The sequence below is a fragment of the Sarcophilus harrisii genome, chromosome 6, assembly GCF_902635505.1.
Source record: "Sarcophilus harrisii chromosome 6, mSarHar1.11, whole genome shotgun sequence".
Lineage (NCBI taxonomy): Eukaryota > Metazoa > Chordata > Mammalia > Dasyuromorphia > Dasyuridae > Sarcophilus > Sarcophilus harrisii.
This window is the reverse complement of record NC_045431.1, coordinates 162,963,584-162,982,475: the sequence shown is the minus strand read 5'-3', so window position 1 is coordinate 162,982,475 and position 18,892 is coordinate 162,963,584. Positions and strand designations below refer to the sequence as shown.

Sequence of the window (18,892 nt, the reverse complement as noted above, 5' to 3'; positions counted from 1 at the left end):
TTCAGCCTGAAATAAGCCTTCATTTATTGACTAACTTTACAGTACAGTGATTTGATAAGTTTAGCTGGTAATTACATATGGTAATGTATTATGTGAGAGAAGACAACTCCCCTCTTCCAGACACCATCTCCCACAGTCTTGGGGTAATTAGCTTGCAGAAACTTGATTGCATCTCCTGGTAAACTACGTGACTGTCATCCTGAGAAGAGGTGGTGCAAGCAAGGGGAAGAGGACAGCACACAGCACTTGGATTCACTTGGACAGCTGCACATCAACTTAGGTGAAGCATATAACTGGAGTTGGCAGCTTGAACTGATGAAGTGAAGGAGCTATTTAAAATACTAAACCAGAAAACACTGCCATTGTGAGAGGGAGAGTTTTTGTCTACCAGCCATTCTTAGGACTAATCAAATTCGACTTTCACCTAAGCCAGGTGCTACATGCACCTCTAGTTTCAAGATCACACACATGCACCTGTGCATGCAGAGCCAAGGAGGGACAGATGGACGGGAGCAAACACTAAAGCGTGCCTTGCCCAGGAGGGGCTACCTGGCCCACAGAAGACTGGGCTCGCTTGCCTGGCTACCCCTGAAGTGGCTGTCCTCCAAGGTCTGGCCTTGTGACCTCTTCCATTTTAATTGGTTCAAAACTAAACCCACCAGGGGTGTGCGCTTTTAGAGTTCAGGCACCTTTAAGATGAAGTTAAGATTCCCTTAATCTATAGTACTGCTTAATGACCATGTAAATTTACCAGGCACCAATGTTAGATATCATAAGGCTTAAGGGACCACAACATTTACACTAAGACCACCAGCCTCCACTAAAAACCAGGTACATTTTCAATTTGGTTCCCACCCCTCCTTGCTGGTTATTGTTAAACCTGAAAACCACCCTGTCTCCCCCAAGTTCAGAACTCTTTCCCTGCTTTGGTGAGCATCTGGTTGCAGTCGTCAATACAATGCTACAACTACAGCCTTCAAACTAGGAGTTTTGCATCGGGGTTGCCCATTCTTAGAGAACAAAACCTTTGTCTAAGTTATAAAAACAAGGTTAAATGAATAAAAATGAAGAGTAGTTGGGTTAGGTTCATTCTCCCCATCAAGCTGTGTGGGCATAAAAAAAAAAAAAAAAATCAGATTTTCAATCAGATCCTAGACAATATAAACAAAAATTTAAATGTGTGGTTTATTTCATAATCCCAAACTGAATCTTCTCTTTTCTAAACAGCCAGCTATGGAATTTTTCTTCAAAGCTATTAATTCCCCCCCTCCCAAAAAAAAAAAAGTTTTCCTAGACAAAGCTGCTGATAAAACTCGGGATTCCATGTCCAAGATAGGTGTGCAAATGAAATGCTTCTTGCTTCATCCTAAAAGTAAAACCAGAAGAAAAACATTTTGGACCTTTATTAAATTGAAGAAACACCGCTTAAAACTTTATCAATAAAACTGAAAAATGTATGGTTAAGTGCACCTCCCTTTTAAAGCTGTTGTAAGGATAATATTTGTAAAGTGCTTAGCACAGTGCCTGGCACATAGTTGTCGCTACATGAATATTATTATGCTGATGGCTGATATGAGATTAGACGGCCCTTGGAGGAAATTTTTACAGAAATCATTTTATATAATGACTAAAACTTAAGCTTATGAAGTTTAGCAAACAACACTAAAAGGAGCATTATAAAATACAATTTTGGGGGGGAGAAGAGAGTAAATAGATTTTAAAATCAAAAATCTCTTGTAACCAAGTGTGCTTGGCTGGCACACTGACTTATGCCCAGAAGAGTCAAGCAGCTCTTGCCTCCCATGTTTTCACTCCGGGAGGCTATTCCAATGGAGATTTCAGAAGACACACTCATGCCCCATCAGCTGTAGTTCCTAACCACTTGCTCACCACTTCTCCCTGGTCTTAAGTGCCTGAGAAATAATTTTTCTGCCCAACTTTAACTCTGCTTTTCCCTATCCATGGGGGATGCATCTTTTATGAAAGATTTACTAAAAAGCATGGATGAGAATCACAGAAGGTAAAAATGGTTGCAATCTCCATCTGTGAAAGATGCCTTCACACTACAGGGATCACAGATCCATCCATGGACATGACATGAACACAATATATTCCCTACCACCGGTTGCCAAGAGAAAGTAAATTTTGCATTCACACTGTTAATATGATATAGAATTAAACCTCACACAATTGGCAATAAACCATTCATCAAAGTGTTCTACAGGATTCTGCCCTAGCATCATGTTTTACAGACCTCATCATTAATGGTGGGCAGTCTGAGCTCATCAAAAAGAAATACTTTTTACCCTTGGTGCAAATTTATGGACATGATTATGTTACAAAAGAAAATATTCTTATACTAGCTGTCTTAAATTTACCTTCTATGGATTCAGTGGTGCTCCTGCCAACTCTTATTTTCCTTTTGGACAAGAATTCAGGAACAGCTCAATATACCTATGCTCTGAGGAGGACCCAAAAAAAATAATAATAAAGCAATGATTAAAAGGGGAAGACAAATAGATTGGCATTTCCTACTGTTCATCCACCAACCCAGACCTTCCTAAGACTTCTCCCATTTTTTTTCCTGAGAACCTGGACCAACGACTACTTTATACTCCAGATATATATAAAAAAATTTATTTGTCTTCTCCTAACTACAATGTAAGCTCCTTAAAGTTAGTGATTCTTATATATCCTAGGCACCAATTATTTCTATTAATAATAGCAGACTTTGTTCTTTCTATACGAACATATGTGACTGTATCCAGAAGTCTTTTTGTAATACAATAAATGCCACTGGGTTTTTATTCCATAAATAATGATTATACTGATTATTTTCCAGTGAGGTCTATCTAGTAATTAAAAGACTTAAGTATGAAAATTTTCTGATGCAAAAATATAATTATAAGTATTGTTAATAAAAATTATCACAGTATATAAAATTTCCCAATTTGGTAATAACTTTGTATTCACAAGATACTCTTTCACCTCAAGGACACAATTGCCAACAGGTTCAAAAACAAGTCTTTTAAAATCAATTTCCCAGTAGTGGTTAAATATGATCAAAGGATATGAGCAAATAGTTCTAAAGAAGAATAAACTTAACCATGTGAACGATGATTCCAAATCTCTAATAAAAGAAATACAAATCAAAATAAGACTTTTTACCCTATACTCAGCAAAGATTAACAAAATTGTTAATGATATGAGAAGAGCTGTAGAAATAAATCGATCAATCTGGAAAGTTATTGAGAATTATACTAAAAAATGACTATGGTTTCCATAACCCGTTACCTAGAGATATACTATATATATCTATATATTGATATATAGATATAGATATAGATATAGATATCCCAAGGAGGTAAAAAAAAAACCCAAAATATTTACTGCAGCACTTTTTTGGATAGCAAAGGGCTAAGAACAAAGTAGACTGAGAAATGGCCTTAAAAAAATTTACCCATAGGTAATATGTGACCCTAACAGAATACTTAATGAGCCCAAAAAGTGAGGAAGCACAGGCAGACTGCAGCAGTCAAGCAAGTCTAGGCTATGCTCCAAAGCAAACACCATGTGTCCATGATAATTAAGCTTGGCTGGTCAGGAAGGCTGACAAAAGTGACCTTTGTCCCCCTTTTGCTAATGATGATTGAAGTGGGGGAATCACTTTGGGTACATGATATGAGGCCTGCTCCCTGATAAAGCAGGGTATCTCTTAGGAGGTGGGAGGGACCGCTATTCTTAGTTACCAGGGATGATGGCAGGGAAGGATTTTCTATTTTAATGGATGCTGACGTATAAAAAAGATTATCAACACCACAAAAACTTAAATAAACCTCAAGAGCTATTAAAGCTTTAAACAATTGAGTGTTATAATATAATTTTGAACTGTGGTACATCCAAGCATTAAGTGAAGCTTCTGAAAGCACAATTACCATGCTGTATCACCAAGAGGACAGTTTTAAAAAGTAAAAAAACACAAGCACCCAAAGAAGGCCTGAGAGCCTCCTGAGCCTCTCTGGCAGAGTGTACAGGAACATCACTTACGCACGTGGGATCGATCCTTGCTCATCGCTGCTATGGCATCCTCATGAGTCTCGAAGTGCACATCAGCTTCACCTGTGGCTTTCCCACTTGAGCTGTATTCCATGGTGATACGAACAGGCTTCAGTGGAGCAAAAAACTATACAGAGAAAACAAGATACCAGAAAGCTAGCATCCATCTATCCATCCTTCCCACAGTCCTTCATAGCTTCTGTCTATACACTTGCTCACCACCTCTCCCCATGCTTTGGGTGCCTGATTTTTCTGCCTGACAGTAACTCTGCTTTTCCCTAACCATGGGGGATATGTCCTTTATGAAAGATTTACTACAGGGCATGGGTGAGAATCACAGAAACTAAAAATGGCTGCATTTGCCTGACAATTCTTTTCAACAACATGAATAATCTCACCCACCACCTTTCCTCTCACTGCTTGAAGCCAAAACTCAAAGTCAGCCTCCATATCAAGTTCAACAGCAAGGAAGAAGTCCCCATCTCCCGCATCTTAACTACTAGCAGAAAGGCACAACCAGAAACATTTTTTAAGTTGTGATGTCCTTGGAGAAAACACACACACACACACACACACATCCCACACACACCAGTTAACTGCCAAACAACCACATATACAAACTGAATGTGACAAATGATTTCTGTGTTGTGTGTGTGAAGAGGTCCTCACGGAGGGAGATGACAAGGTATGTTGTGAGAGCATTGTAGGGCCTTGCTACCAACTATCTTTCTTACTAATAACTACATTTCCGTGACTTCTCTGGACTTCAGCCAACCTTCCCTCTCTGGATAGTCCAGTCCCTCCTTCCTTGTCCTCAGGATACTATCATGTGCTCTCAAGCCTCCTCCAGGCCCAGATCCCAAAAGTTTTGGGTCTGTGGGCCCCTCCTCTCCTTTTTCTCTCTCCGTGGAAATCTCACTTACTTTATGGTTCAATTACCAAGCATTTGCTTCCTTACCTTCAGCCCTGCTGTCGCCTGAATTTGTCCCACATTTAAGTGGGCGTTAGAAAAAAAGTGGGAGCAAAAAGCAGCCCTGCCCTCCCCCAAAACATACCATGCAAACCTACTTTCCAACTACAGAAAATTAGATGTCCCAGCCCTGGGTGTCCTGTGTGTCCCCAAGGGCAGCACCCAATTTTCTCACTAACAAAGACCCCAAGAAGCATTCCTATAAAGGTCTGACAAGGTCTTGCTGTCACATACATTTATAATGTCTTGCGCATTGGCTTGGAAAGGCAATCCTCTCATGTGAACAAAATGCAGTGAAGGCAGGGTTCCAAAATCAGCAGCCTCAGGAGTCTTCTCAGGTGCCTCCTTGGGTAATTCTGGGGGGAAACAAATCCCCAGTCATTTCAGGACAAAAGAACACCAGCAAGGCATCCTCTACCTCCCTCACATAAAAACCCAAACTGGGTGTAATTACATCTGAGCATCCCAGGACCATAGACCTAGATCTGGAAGAGACCCGAGACATGAGACTTCACATAAAAATCCCCAATACTGCTAAACATAAATATATATAAGGGTCAGAGGACCAGGAAGGAAATGCAGGCAACCTAAAAATTCCAGTCTGCCAAAAACCATAGGAATGCCAAAGATGGTTTAGGTTCAACCACTTTCTGGAAGTCAATGAACCCAGCATAGGCCTGCCATTTTGGGATCACCTCTCCAATAGGGATGATGACAGGCAACAGGATTGCCGCCTCTGAGTTAAGAGTACGGTGGATTAACACTTTCTGGTTTACTAATAACAGAAAGTCAGAAAAAAAGAACTATTAAGTGACAGCAAGAAAATGAGTAAGTTCACCCTTAAAAGAGATGTGAAATGCTTATCTCAAGCCATACCTCCTGTGCAGCCCCAGCATGGCCATGAGGCAAGACTGTAACCTTGAATCCTATTACCTTCCCCAGGTTTTCCTGCTCACTTTATAGAGAAAGAACTCAAGAGAAGGTAGCCAAAGAGTATGAGGGAGCAAAGAACTCGGGGATTTTCTTCATCATCCCCCAGGAGAACCCAGGTTTACAATACCACGAAAACAAACACTGAGTGTTTCTGTCCCTTCCAGGGCACACACGAGCAACAAATTTGTCACAACCAAGTATAAACTAGAAACCCAAAAGATCCCTAAGGCTCACCCATTTCCTTTTCACTTTCAAAGGTTGTGATAGGTCGGAGTTCCTCACTCCCATCATGTTCTTCAAAGTTCAATTCTGGTTCAGTCCCGTACTTGGCCATAGAAGGCACTGCCTTCTTCCCTTTGTGAGACCCAACATGGGTTCGGACTTCATTTCTTCTGCTTGGGAAGATTTCTATGTACCTGAGGCAAAAGTCCACAAGAGCACATATAATTAAATAAAAAGATGCTTTACCTGGAACATGGAGACATTAGTCAGGGCTGCGAAAGACAAGGAGCAACACAAGAACAGGGGAAAGATTTATACAAAAAGGGAGGTCAACAGGACCAGAGCTACCAGAAAGCCATATCTATCAGCCCTGAGGCCCGTGTGGCTTTGGGTTTTAAAAGACTAAGATCATGATGATAGCCTGTGGCTGTATTTACACATACATACATACATACATACATACATAAACACAGCACACACATACATCCCTGGAAAGGGGACACAGGGAGGTATTTTTTGTTTGCTCTCTTGTTTGATTCAACTTTGTGAATGTTACAGATTTTATTCCTCGTGTTATATGTATATTTAATTATCTGCTTTTGTTGATTACTTTATAAAAGAGGTGGGTGTCCCTGAAGTCCTGGCACTTTTGAGGACATTTTTGGGACACACACTCCATATAAACACAAGCAAGAATAAAATAATAAACTAAACCCAGTCAGTGAAGCCTATATATTACTGAAGACCAAGAGATAATTAGCATAATCATCGAGGTAGGGAAGGGCTAGCCACAAAAATCCACCAGTCTGGACAACAAGAAAAGCAGCCCATGTGATGGCCCTGTAGATGGCCCATTGGGCTGGTCCCGCACTAGAGGGTAGATTGAACTCTGACTGGTGGGGGGTAGATGTGAGGAGAGAGGCCACTGATCCCATGGCAGCAGCAGAGCTCAGGAGCCTGAAGAGCAATTCTAGGTATTCATTAAATACAGAAACCCGAACAGTGCAGTTGTCTAATGAACGTACCACTCAGCGTCAGGCAGAGATCCCATCCCCAAGCTGTGCTCCCCAGCTGCAGCAACTCTCCTCTGTCCTGACACTTCAGGTTTAGTCACTGCCCACAAACTCCCTTACCTACCTCTGCCCATCCAGAGGTGACCTCACTTTCTTGACTAGGAAGAACAAAAAACCTGGGAGGGTTTGGGACCAGCCCACCTCCCCAAGTCCTGGGGGACAAGAAGGAAAAGTCCAGGAATATCAAATCTATAAGATAATAACACTTTAATGGCAGCTCCCTTCTCACCACTGAAAAAGTCCCTTTTGGGACTTCTAATTACAAGAGGCCACACAGCATTGGGCAGAGCATAGGACTAGAAGACCTGGGTTTGATCCATCCCTAACCCATGCTTTGTTGGTGAGCCCAGACAATTCATCAACCTCTGGGTCTTGGCTTCTTCTGGAAGACGAGTAAAGTTGGATTTGGATGATCTCTAAGGTCCTGTCCAGCTGCAAATCTTTGTTATACCTATATCTAGCTAAAAGCTTTCTACTTTCAGGAAAATGCAAAGGGCTCTCTGAAACCATCTCTTCCACTTGTCCTGCCACTTGTGAGGTTTGCAACAAAATTCAGTGAACAGGAAAAAAACAAGTTAAAATGGAAAAAAAAAAAGCAAAAGGCCACACATGACCAAAACATTGTATGAAATTTAATTCCAGTCCTACTGTCCTGAATAGCTGGCATTTATATAGTATTTTAATGTTTGAAAAAAATAAGTATTTATTATTGCAGTGGATCCTCACAACAGTGGGAGGTAGAGGTTATTATTCCCACTTCATAGATGAGGAAACTAAAGCAGACAGAGGTTAAATGACTTGCCCAGGATCAAACAGTTAAGATTTGAATTTAAGTCTTCCTGGCTACAAGTCCAACTGCCCCCCTTCTGCTCTGTACTTTGATATATTTTTTGTTGTTCTGGAAGAGCTGTCTGAAAAGCCAACAACCAGCTGAATGTATTTAGATCAAAACAAAAGCTTGCGAAGACAAAACTAAAAGCCAGATTTCTTTTCAAACCCAAGAATCTCTTTATTGAATCCTCCCCAACTGGTTATGACCCACTCACTCACCGGTTCCCAATTTCTTCCTTGTGTTTCAACAGAGCTTGGTTGGCCATTTCTGGTTCTTCAAACTGCACGTAAGCTTCCCCCGTTTTCCTTCTCCCTCGGTGATCCATGACAAATGTTATGTCAACTATATTCAGACCTGAGAACCAAGAAATTATTCCAATCTACTTTAAGCTCCTACTGTGTGTCTACCTTATAGGACAATTATGGGATAGAGTTTTGGACAAGCTAGCAACAACTAGCCATGGTCTAATGAAGGAAGGAGACCCAAAAGGCAGCTGGGCAGCCATCAATAGTTTTACCACAAGGCCACAGTGGGGATTGGTTTTACTTGGCTATGCTCATTTGTTACAGAATTTTTTTTTTTGTGGAGAGAATGACAATAGCAATATCCAAAATATGGGATCACAAAGAAGGGTCACTGTAGCATGTCAAAGGATGACAAAAGAAAACAGGACTCAAAAAGAGACAAGGACAGGATAAGATGTTTTTGAATTCAAAGTACTGAATTTTTAAAAAAGGATTTGACTTGTACCTAACATTCTCGTGGCTGTATGTACAATCTTTTTTTTCCTATTCTTGATATATGGAAATGCTTAAAATCGTGATTTCACAATACCACAAGACTAATCATTTAAGCTAAAAACAAATAAGATCCAAAGCTAGCCTCTCCTGTAGGAACCCGAGCTGGGCTGGGGATGCCAGGGGTGGCGCCTGCCACCTGCCGTTTCTTCCCAGCTCCACAGGCCAGCCTGTGGTGATGAGAACAAAGGCCTGCTCTCTGAAGCCCAGGTCTGACACTTTCACAGCTCTGCAACCCAGAGCAAGTCACTTCATTTGTGACATGAGGGGATGCAGCTGACCATTTCCAAGGTCCTTTCACTTCACTAGATTATGTGTCCTGTCTCTCCCCTTCTCATCTCTCCCTTGTCAATAACCAGGGAGATATAGCAGCTGTCCCAATTCAAAGCAACCACATAAGTGAGAGTTATATGGGAAATAAGTAGAGGTAGAAACTAAAGATCGATATTTGAACAAAAATAAAACATGGCAGGCCACTTCTGAATCACAAAACGTCAAGACACAGCCAGGCACCATATGTTCTGTCTTCTGCCTAACACAAGCAGACTCTCAAATCATAACTTTTCATAGCAGACTTCCTCTAGAAAATATAGTTAAATATTATTAAGTTCTACATGAACCTTTGAGGTTCATTTTTCTTGTACCTCCTGAAACTTCCTGGTATCTTAATATCATTAGATTTTTACTGGTACATTGTTAGTAATTTTAAAGGAATGGAAAAAAGTTTTGAAAATGTGAGAACTTAGTGCAAACAATTTCTTCTTTAATTGAAGCAAACAGAAAAATAACCCCCCCACACACAAGAAACAACTCTACAAGAATTAAAACAATGTCGAGGTCAGACTATCTATCCATCAGACTAACAAAGAGGATCAAAAAGGGAAATGACAATTGGTGGCTAAGCCATGGAAAGACAAGTACCAACACACTACGAGAGGAGTTGCAAATCTGTCTGGTCACCCTAGAAAGCAATTCAGGAAAATCACCAAGATGTACAGGGATGTCCCTTAATAAGCATATATCAAGAGAGCAAAGCAAAAAAAGGTCCCTAGGCCCAAAAGAATCTATAGCAGGACTTGTCATTGAAACAAAAAAAACTTGGGTGCCCATCAATTAGGGAATGGCTAACCAAACTGAAATATGTTAAAATAGCCAAATATTACTTGTACCACAGGTTGATTCAGAAAATCCCAGGAAGGTTTAGATGAATGAATGCAGAGTGAATTGAGCAGAACCATTAGTAAAGACCACAATGTGGTATAAAGGAAGACCTGAGAATGATGCCTGGTTCACCATGTATAAGTTCAGAAAACTGAGGATGACTCAGGCTCCCCACGTCTGGCAGAGGAGTAATGGACTGAAGGTACACGCAGTATGAGACACAATTTTAGGCTATATAATTTTGCTTTGTATGCCTATACTTTTTTTCTCCTTAATGTGGACATGGTAGGAGAACAGAGAGAATGAAAAGCAGTAACACCAAATTCAAAACCCCAATTTTATAATGAGAACAATTAATATTTCCACCAAAGGAAAATTAAACTGACCAATATTCTAAAAGCAACTGAAATACCAAATATGATTACTCCTATTGAAAATAAGCTATTCATCTAGGAAACACCTAGGGTGGAGAATGAAGAGGGAAGGCAGGTAATGAGACCAGGATAAGGCCCCAGATACAAGGTGAGAGGACTCAAGGCACCTGCAAAGAAATCCACAATGTCCTTCTCATTGCAGCTGTAAGGAAGTCCTCTCAGGCGAACCACGCCATCATTAACCACAGGGTTTGACTTGGCCTGCAGGCTCTTCATTAAGGCATCCACATCTTCATTGTTTATTTCATAAACTACAAAGGAAAAAATGCCAGAAGAGATTCAGAAACACTCAGCCCAACAAAGCCAGAGGCCACTGAGTCTGTGCTCTTCATATCACAGGAGAACTCCAAATCAGACATTCTGAATTTCTGATGCTCTGAGGCTCATAGGTTCTCACCCACTTTTAAAGATTCAAAAAGTAGACGAAACTAAAATTCAGCAATAATCAAGACAAGAATATTTGTCTCATACATTAATTTCTCCTATTTATCTAGAAACAGGTATAAGAAACAAAGGGGAATGTCATATTTTTTCATGACGTTCTGAAATTTCCAACTTCCTCAAATGGTTTATAAAGACAAAGGCATTAAATTAAGAGAGCAAACCAAAGTCATCAAGGAAGGGACAAAGAACACAGCTTATAAGACAGCCAGGGTGAGGGCCCACTTCTGATATAGACTAACTACATGACTCTGGGTCACTAATGTCTCAGGACTCTGGACAACTCTCTAAAAAGTAGCAGAGCAAAATGTTCTTGAAGGTAATTTCCTCATTAGGAATTGTCCCCTTTGACCAATGGAATTATAGGTCTGGTTGGGAAGGAAAGAAAATGATAAACAAGTCATCTAGGACTCCAAAAATAAACTAGTATTTGAGCCATCATAGCAATATTAAAAATGAATGAATAGCTTATTTAAAGTACATCCTCTTACAAGTTTCTGCTCAACTTTCCTTTTTTCTTCTTTCTTTATAATCAACTACTGGATTATAGTAAAATCCCTGAAAAAGAAATGAGACACCAGTTCTGGTGCCTGTTCCACCAAAGGTCATCTTGGGACTCTGGGCAAGATATTCAACATTCCTGGCTTCACCAAGAGGACAACCACCACAGTGCTCGTCTTAGTATCCCGTGACCCAGAGACTTGGGAAAATCAAAAGAGAAGGGGTTTCTGAAGGTATTTCCAAAGGACCCCTGTTACCACCCACCCACCCCCACACACATACTCACTCTCACACACAGCCATAGCTGCATCTCCCCTACCTTCTACATAGCGCTGACCCATGTACAGGTGGTGTTTTTCTAAGGCCTTCTTTACATCCTGTTCCGACTCCAGTTCAACTAATGCATCTCCCCTGCGTTTCCCATCTCTATTTAACAGGAAATGGATTCCATGCTCACCATTTCGAATTCTACAGTCTAAAAGTAAGACCAAATAATATAAATTAAGAAAGAAACTTAAAAATCTACCATTTGTTCCATCTCTATACCTAATTCCTATCTCCCATGCACAATTCCAACTCCAAATGAGATCTAGTCAAAATAATGATTTCCTTCCTCTCATGAATTGTATTTACCATAAAAACCTATGGGTCAAATCTTTTTTGTACAGCAAAATAACTGTATGGACATGTGTGTGTGTGTGTGTGTGTGTATATATGTATGTGTGTATATATATATATATATATATATATATATATATATATATATATATAGTATTTAAATTATACTTGAACATATTTTACATGTACAACCTGCCATCTGGGGGAGAGGATGGGAAGAAGGAGGGGAAAAATTGGAACAAAAGGTTTTGCAATTATCAATGCTGAAAAATTACCCATACATATGTCTTGTAAATAAAAAGCTATAATAAAAAAATGATAAATTTCATGTAATCAAAAAAAAAAAAAAAAAAAAATCCTATGGGTCCTACCATGTGGGTACCACCTCCAACCTTCTGCTTTGGCAAGTTTCATTAATTGTGACCAAAAGAACTCAACTCTGGGGAGGCTCGTGGGAGCGAATGTGTCTCTCTAGTCCTTGTACAAGAAACAGCTGCTCAACATAAGTAATAATAATCAATAATACACAACAAACATTGCTTAAGTACCCCTCCTTTATCAACGTAAAGGTCTTGAGAGCCTGACACAATGTACCAGAGCTGACTACACTCAGCTACCATGACCTTCAAGAACCCAAGCTCCACTTGTGCCTGGTCAGGGGAGGCTGCCCTGTCCCATACAACATGTTACTAAAGGTGTACACAGAGTCATGGTGTTTACATGTTCTCTCAGAGACACTCAGTGAGAGCAAATAAATTCGAGTGAACCATCTCCAACAGAAGGGAAAGGAAAATGCTTTATTAGCTGACCCAGACTTCAAAAGTTAATTCTCAATCACTTTTTAAAAAGGAACTCAAGCGTTTTCTCCCTTTCCTCAAATATTTTCACATATCCTTTTCAAATTATAAGGGAAATAATTTACCTACTTTCTCTTCTTAACAAGAATACCTACTAATTTTTTGTAATGGGACAGTTAGTGGACAGAACACAAAACTCTGCTGAAGTCAGGAAGACCTGAGTTCAAATCCAGCTATGTGATCCTAGTCAATCCCAGTAACACTGATTGCACCCTTCCCTGCAAAAGATATTGCTTTGGCTTTTTTTTTTTAAGTTTTTTTTTCTAATGTAGCAACTTAAGGAAAAGGACTGTTAAAATGACTATAATATTTAATTGAAACAAATATATGACTATCAAAGAGGTTAATATATTCCACAAAATTCTCAAAGCAATTTAAAGGAAGATCCTTCTTAAGAGCAGTACATTCTCCTTATGAGGACAACAAAAATTACGTTCCTAATAAACAGACTGAACACAAAAGAAAATTTTTACAGTGGGGACTTTGTATTATTTGGGATCTTATACTACTTGGCAATTATCTTGTATTCTTATGGCACAACTCCTTATAGGAAGTATTCTTTTGAGCCTAGTTTGTTACTCTCTTCAGTATGTGTGTGCATGCACTGGCATGTAAGAAAAACCCAAGAGCAGAAAAAAAAAAATAAAAGAAAATGCCGCGGGGGGAGGGAGGGAGAACCGGGGGACACTGATTTATCTATAATCTTCAATCAGAAATCTAAATGGATACTTCCAAGCTTCAGAAGAGATAGTGATATCTACATTGATGCTGTTGAAAAAACAAAAGCATCTTCTGAAGTGTTTAAAAAAAAAGTTCAATTATATTCCTCCTGTCACAAGGACCAAAAACTCTGAAATGAGCCAAGAGAAACAAACATGAGATAGTTTTGTCAAATATTCTTGCTAAGTAGAGCTGTATAATGCTCCAAATATCCTCTCACTCACCAAGTGTTAAATGTGGGTTGAGGTTTAAATGAATTTCATCACAATCTTATCCTAATAATAAATTGAATCATCATAGTAATTGTGAAAATTGATGACTATTTATAGCACACAAGGTAATTCTTAATTACTGCATATAAAGAGAACAACCACCTTCCCCCATGTACTGTTAATACTTAATGGCATGTCTCAAGGCATGTGAGATTTGTGAGTTTTTAATGGTACAAACTCAATGTAGACGCTACCTAATTAAACAGAATTATGTCTTTGAAACAGGTGTAAAATATACCAGAGAAAAATTTAAGCACATCTTCCACAGTGCAGGACCAAGGCAATCCTTGGGCGCGAATGAGATATATGTCATCCTCCTCCTCTCCTAACTTGGATGTAGCCAGGTCATACTCAGAGAGTGGTGGGATGTCTTCCAGATAGCTATTGGAATCCTTCAAAGAGAAAGGAAAAATGTATAGTGTTTCTGAGTAACCTTTTTGACACTAACATTTCTGGAAATCAAAGATCACAGATGGAGTTAATGGTCAAGAAACAAAATGGCAACACAAATGACTGATCTCTCCCTCCCTCGTTTCATTATTTGTTGCATATGAAATCACACATGGCCTAAATTTCACTTCAGACTGTTTTGGAATAAATAGCTTTACCATATTCCTGGGCCATCTAGGTGGTACAACAATCAGCATTAGAGTCAGGAGACCCTGAGTTCAAATCTAACCTCAGACACTCACTAGCTGCATGGGCAAGTCACGAAACTCCATAGCCATATCCCCCTCCCGGTCCCCCGACAGCCCTGGCACTTCAGCAAATTAAGGGAAATGGGTACAAACTGAAAGGGCAGGAATATGGCTCATCTTTGGCATATAAGTGCTGGGGATGGGCAAGGGACCTGTCCATGAAAGGAGTAGGGATGAGGCAGAGCTTCACTCATTTATTGAACAGACCATTTTACAAAAACAATTATGCCACAGTCCTCGACCTTTAAGGACACCACCAGTGACCAAGACAAGAGCAGTCCCAGAAACTTAGAAAGGCATTCTGGGAGAAAACCAGCCCACCAAGACCCAACAGCAAAATGCCAAGGAGATTCAAACCCACTTGATCATAGGCTTGGCGGGCCAGGACTGCTAGTGCGACCCCTGCTCTTCCCAGGGCTGTGAGCCTCCGTGCTTGGCTTCCTTTTGTTATTTTGCTTTTTAAGCCTCCTGCAAGAGCCAAGGCAGTGAGGAGGAAGCAGTGGGGTGTCCTGCAGGAATTCGGGGGTGGGAGTCCCCAAGTCTGAACCTCATTCCCAAGTCAGGCAACAAGCTCACTTGTTCTCTCCCATGCTTAGCTCAAGTGGAGCCACCTGAAATAGGAGAAAAGGTACTGGCCCTGGGTTCAAATCCTACCTTCAACATCTTGTATGATCTCAGCAAGTCACTTGTAAAATGAAGGAGATGGCCCTTGAACTTCCTGGGCCCCTATGTCCTTAATCAAGGGCTCAGGCTGGACACAGAGGGCCTTTCCAGCTCTGACCTGTGACCCCATGACCCTGAGCAGGGGTCATGCTGGATGCATCTCTGGGGTTCTTTCCAGCTCTGACCTGTGACCCCATGACCCTGAGCAGGGGTCATGCTGGATGCATCTCTGGGGTTCCTTCCTGGAAGGAGCCGGGATGCTACACCCTAAGGCATGACAACTACCTCAGGGTCAGGAGGGGCTCCGAAGGCCCAGAGAATGAATAAAGGATCCTACGGGGTGTGATGCACCTGGAATTTAGCAAAAAAAAAAAAAAAACCTTCCGGGGCACTGTGGGGAACTCCCGGTCCTAGAGGTATGGGCAGCACCTCATCTGGCAGCTTCCGGGTAGCCGTGGGGCCCTTTGTCCCTTAAGGTTTACAAATTCGGCCCAACTCGGGCCTCAGGCAGGAAGGGTAGGCCGTGACCTTAGCCCCAACTCCGCGCGCCCCCGCCCCTCCCCCTTCGGCCCCCCGCCGGGCAGCCCTGGGAGCGCGCCGGGCTGGGGGTGCAAGAGGGGCCGCACGCGGCGGCTCGCCCGGCGCGCTCAGGAGACGCAGGAGCCTCGAGAAGGAGGTGCGCGCCCAGAGCGGCCCCCTCCCCCACGCCAGGCCGGAGCTCCTCTGTTCCCCACCCCCCCGCCCGGCCGGCGCGGGCCGCATACCTGGCTGTAGCCGCGGCCTGCCGAGGGCGAAGGCGCGGCGGCGGGGACAGCGGAAGACAGCAGGGGCCCGCGCAGGGCCTGGAAAGAGGCGGCGGCCGCGGCCACGGCCCCCCCGGCCGGAAGAGGCGGCGAGGGCCCCACCAGGCGGCCGGCCTGCAGGTTCCGCGTCTGGGCGGCCGCGGCGGCGGCCGCCCCGAGCAGCAGCAGGAGGCGGCGGCGGCCCGACACCCCCGCGGGGAAGGCGCCGGCCGTCGTATAGAGCGGCAGGCAGGCGGCGCCCGTGCGCCGGCAGCTGCTGCAGTTGCAGCCGCAGCCCCGGAGCAGAGCCCCGAGCACCCAGCGCGTCCCGGCCATGGGCGGCGGGGCTGGCGCGGGCTCTACGGGCGGCTGCGGCGGCGGCAGCGGAAACTGCGAGGGAGCGGAATCCAGGGCCGGGCAGAGAGGGCCGGGCACATGCGCCGCAGGATCTAGGGGGAGCTGGCGTAAGCGACTGAGCGGCGGGCCCAGCGCGCGCGCGCCGGCACGGATCGCCGTGGTCCCGCCTCGGGTCGTCGTAGTCCCGCCCCGCATCCGCCTGGGGGCGGGACTTGAGGCGGAGGTACCGGCTTTGGGGGGCGGGTGAGAACGCAGAGCAGCGGACCCAGCGCGCGCGCGCGCAGACTTCCCCGGTTCCGTCAGGGGACGGGGCCATGATGGAGGAGGCGGAGCCATGACGGAGCGGGCGGGGCCGGGGGAGTTGGCGCGAGCGACTGAGCTCGCGGCCTGACTTGTCTTAGCTCCGCCTCGAGGGCGGGAGGGGGTGGGTGGGAAAAGGACGGGCCGAAGCTCGGAGCGCGCCGCCTATCTCAAAGCTGCTTGAGGAGGTGGGAGGGGCAGCGTCTTCCAGACCTCCCCTTTTCCTGCAGGTGGCTGGAGGGAGGGAGGGAGGGAGGGAAAATAACAAGCTGTGGGGGTCCTGCCGTTCTGCGGCCAGTCAGTCTGAAAGAATTAGGCGTCTTTTGTGTGCAAAGGAGTGCCCAAAAAGTAAACAAAAGTCCCTTCCGGCAAGAATCTTACATTTATCAGAGTGAATATTAATGATTATGAAACCCTAGGCCATTAAAACGATCCAAACACAAACATGAAACGATGCTTAACTGAAAGGATCCTAGATCTGAGTGAATGGCTGGATAGAGCCTTTATTAAGCCCTTGCTGTATGCCTAGGACTGTGCCAGGCGCCGGGGGTGTGATAGAGGGGATCCAAAAGGTGCCCAGAATCATACCCAGCATTAAGATAAATGCATATGTGAACATGCAAATATGTACACATACATATACACAAACGGAAGAAGAGTCGTTCTGACCATCAGAGAGCTCCGGAGAGGCTTCTATAAAAAAGGCTGTGCCGGAAGTGGACACCCTAAAAGAGGAGAGGGATTCTGGGGGACACAGATCAGCTGAGCAAAGATGGAATATCTTGAGAGGGGAACTGAGAGGGCCAGTTCACATTAACATAGAGAATGGGAGCGGGGACAACCCCCGAACTTCATTGGGGACGAGAAGGAAGTAAATGAAATTTTTTCTGATTGCCTCAATCTTTACTTCCCTTCTCAAAATAACTTGGATTTAAATACTTTGTATATCCAAGGCAATCCCAAGAAACTTTGGATAGAAAATGTCATCCGCACCCAGAAAAAGAACTATAGAAAGTGAATGTAAATCAAAATGTCATCTGCACTCAGAAAAAGAACTAGAGAGATTGAATGTAAATGAACATATGCTATATTCACTTCTTTTTTCTGTTTTTTTATTTCTAATGGCTTTTCCTTTTTCCATGGTTTTTCTGGAGGATCTCTGGACAGGTCTTGGTCTTAGGTTGTTTTTTTTGTTTGTTTGTTTGTTTGTTTTGTTTTGTTTTTTACCAAAAAAAAAAAAGTTTATATATATATATATATATATATAAAACCAGAAAAAATAAAACAAAAAAATTTAAATGCTTTGTATATATTTGTTTTTATCCACTTTTTATTTATAACATATCAATTTTTACATGTACTTGTTTTCCCTTAAAATGCAAACGCTTTGGAAATACAAATTTCTTTGTTCTTTATGTGTATTTGTATCCCCACTGGCTAGCAGAAAGTAGACCCTCCATAAAATCCTCCTCCTATTTATTCTGTATATGCCATTGCTGTCTGCCTCATTAGATTGTAAAGTGCTTGTGAGTAGAAATTGTTGCTGTCTTTGTCCTTGTTTCCCTGGGAATCACACCATGCCAGAGTAGTGCAAAATAGGAGTTTAATAAGCATTTGTTGATTGACTGATTGAAGTGAGGAATTATATAAGAGAGAAGAATCTGATTAAAGAACCACAGATGAGGTAACTCAGATTATATTTTATCTTCTGTTTTGGTTCTCTGAGCCCATCTTTCACACTGAAGTGATCACACGTTTTCCTAGAAAACCCTATTAATGTAAAAAAAAATTCCCCTTTTTGGGGAGGGTTGTCGACTGATTTGGGCTCTTGTACATGGCCCTGATTGCTGTGGAAGACCTTGGCCTTTAATCGTTCTGTTTGTCTAAGGCAACATCTATTCGGTGATTAAGAAAGACTAGGTAAGAATTGAGGCAGAGAATGGCTTCTTTTACCTAGTCCAAAAAGAAAAAAAATCCAATCTGTGAGAGGAAGATCCTTAGGTTTTGGCCAAAACAGACACAATTGGGAGTTACATTTTCTCTTGAGTCAGTCTGGCACCAAGTGGGGCTTGGTTTGGGACTTAATTGTTGACCAATCTATGAAAGTCTGAGAGACTTGAGTTTAAGGTTAGCTCCCAAAGAAAGAAATCTTGCCAGTAAACCCCAAGATATCTTGGGAAGTTTCAGTGATCAAAAAAATTTACA

The 18,892-nt window shown here is 42.6% G+C and overlaps 1 protein-coding gene across 2 annotated transcripts; it reads right to left on the bottom strand.

The window, feature by feature from the left end:
- GRSF1 (G-rich RNA sequence binding factor 1) lies at positions 1-16,571 on the bottom strand. Of its 2 annotated transcripts, none has more exons than XM_031943930.1 (10): positions 16,013-16,571; positions 14,126-14,279; positions 11,740-11,895; positions 10,586-10,729; positions 8,305-8,440; positions 6,194-6,375; positions 5,261-5,382; positions 4,048-4,183; positions 2,379-2,461; positions 1-1,366 (listed from the first exon to the last, which is right to left on the bottom strand). In XM_031943930.1, exons 1-9 carry the CDS (start codon positions 16,364-16,366, stop codon positions 2,412-2,414), a joined length of 1,434 nt encoding a protein of 477 aa, XP_031799790.1. In that variant the 5' UTR covers positions 16,367-16,571; the 3' UTR covers positions 1-1,366; positions 2,379-2,411. The 2 variants fall into 2 exon arrangements, with proteins under 2 accessions (XP_031799790.1, XP_023361432.1); XM_023505664.2 differs by lacking the exon at positions 16,013-16,571 and adding an exon at positions 15,240-15,344.
- Positions 16,572-18,892: the final 2,321 nt, after the last annotated feature.